A 761-nucleotide genomic window follows, 5' to 3' on the forward strand; every position below is an offset into this window, starting at 1 on the left:
CAGGAAGCCCTGGAAGTTGAAGGGAGCCAGGCAGAGGCAAGGGCCGACCTCTGGGGGTCTGGCAGTTTGAGGCGGGAGGCAGCTCCCGATCCCTCAGAAACGGGGATGGGAACGTGCGGGCAGTGGAAGGAAGAGCTCATGTATTGAGGGTCCCTTTGTGTTCCAGATCTGCACCGGGGTGGCTGCTCTCTTCTCTTTGATCGATCTGTGCCTTCAAAGGAAGCACTTTAAGGGCAAACGAGTCAAGAAGAACGTGCTGGTCCCTCCTCCCTCAGCAAAGGAGAAGGCTGGGGGCGAAGAGAAACCGGGTGCCCCTGGCGACAAGGGGAAGCCACCCGCGGAAGGGGACAAAGCAGCGGACAAACCCGACAAACCGGAAAAAGCGGGAAAAGCGGAAAAAGCGGGAAAAGCGAAGAAGTGACGGCGAGGAGACTCTTCCCGGCAGAAACAGCAGCGTCTATTGCAGCAAAGCCCATCTCCACTGCCCTCCTCGCCCTTTGCCTGCGACGCTTTTCGTTCTCATGGGAGTCACCAGCTTTGTTGGAAAAGAAATTTCTTCCTCAATGGATCTGATGTAAACATGATCTTTTTTTTCCTTTTTTTCCCCATTCTTCAAATGACTGAAAGCAACCCTTGCTGAGGGCCAGGCTGGAGCTGGGCTAGGGTTCGGGGCCCTGGCTACAGCGATGACAGGCTACCTGTCATGAAGGGGTGGGGACCAAAGCCAGCCACAGGGCCCAGAGGGGGAACAAGATACATTC

At 56.1% G+C, this 761-nt stretch overlaps 1 protein-coding gene across 1 annotated transcript in view; it reads left to right on the top strand.

Moving 5' to 3' along the window:
- The window catches only part of CMTM2 (CKLF like MARVEL transmembrane domain containing 2), an 11418-nt gene extending 10997 nt beyond the window's left edge, over positions 1–421 (top strand). Inside the window, exon 3 of the mRNA XM_004704856.1 lies at positions 167–421. Coding sequence (XP_004704913.1) covers positions 167–421 — 255 coding nt within the window. The remainder of the gene's footprint in view (positions 1–166) is intronic.
- The last annotated feature ends 340 nt before the right edge of the window (positions 422–761 follow it).

This window comes from Echinops telfairi, unplaced genomic scaffold (genome assembly GCF_000313985.2).
Source record: "Echinops telfairi isolate 266 unplaced genomic scaffold, ASM31398v2 ScPeMD7_2291;HRSCAF=2852, whole genome shotgun sequence".
NCBI lineage: Eukaryota > Metazoa > Chordata > Mammalia > Afrosoricida > Tenrecidae > Echinops > Echinops telfairi.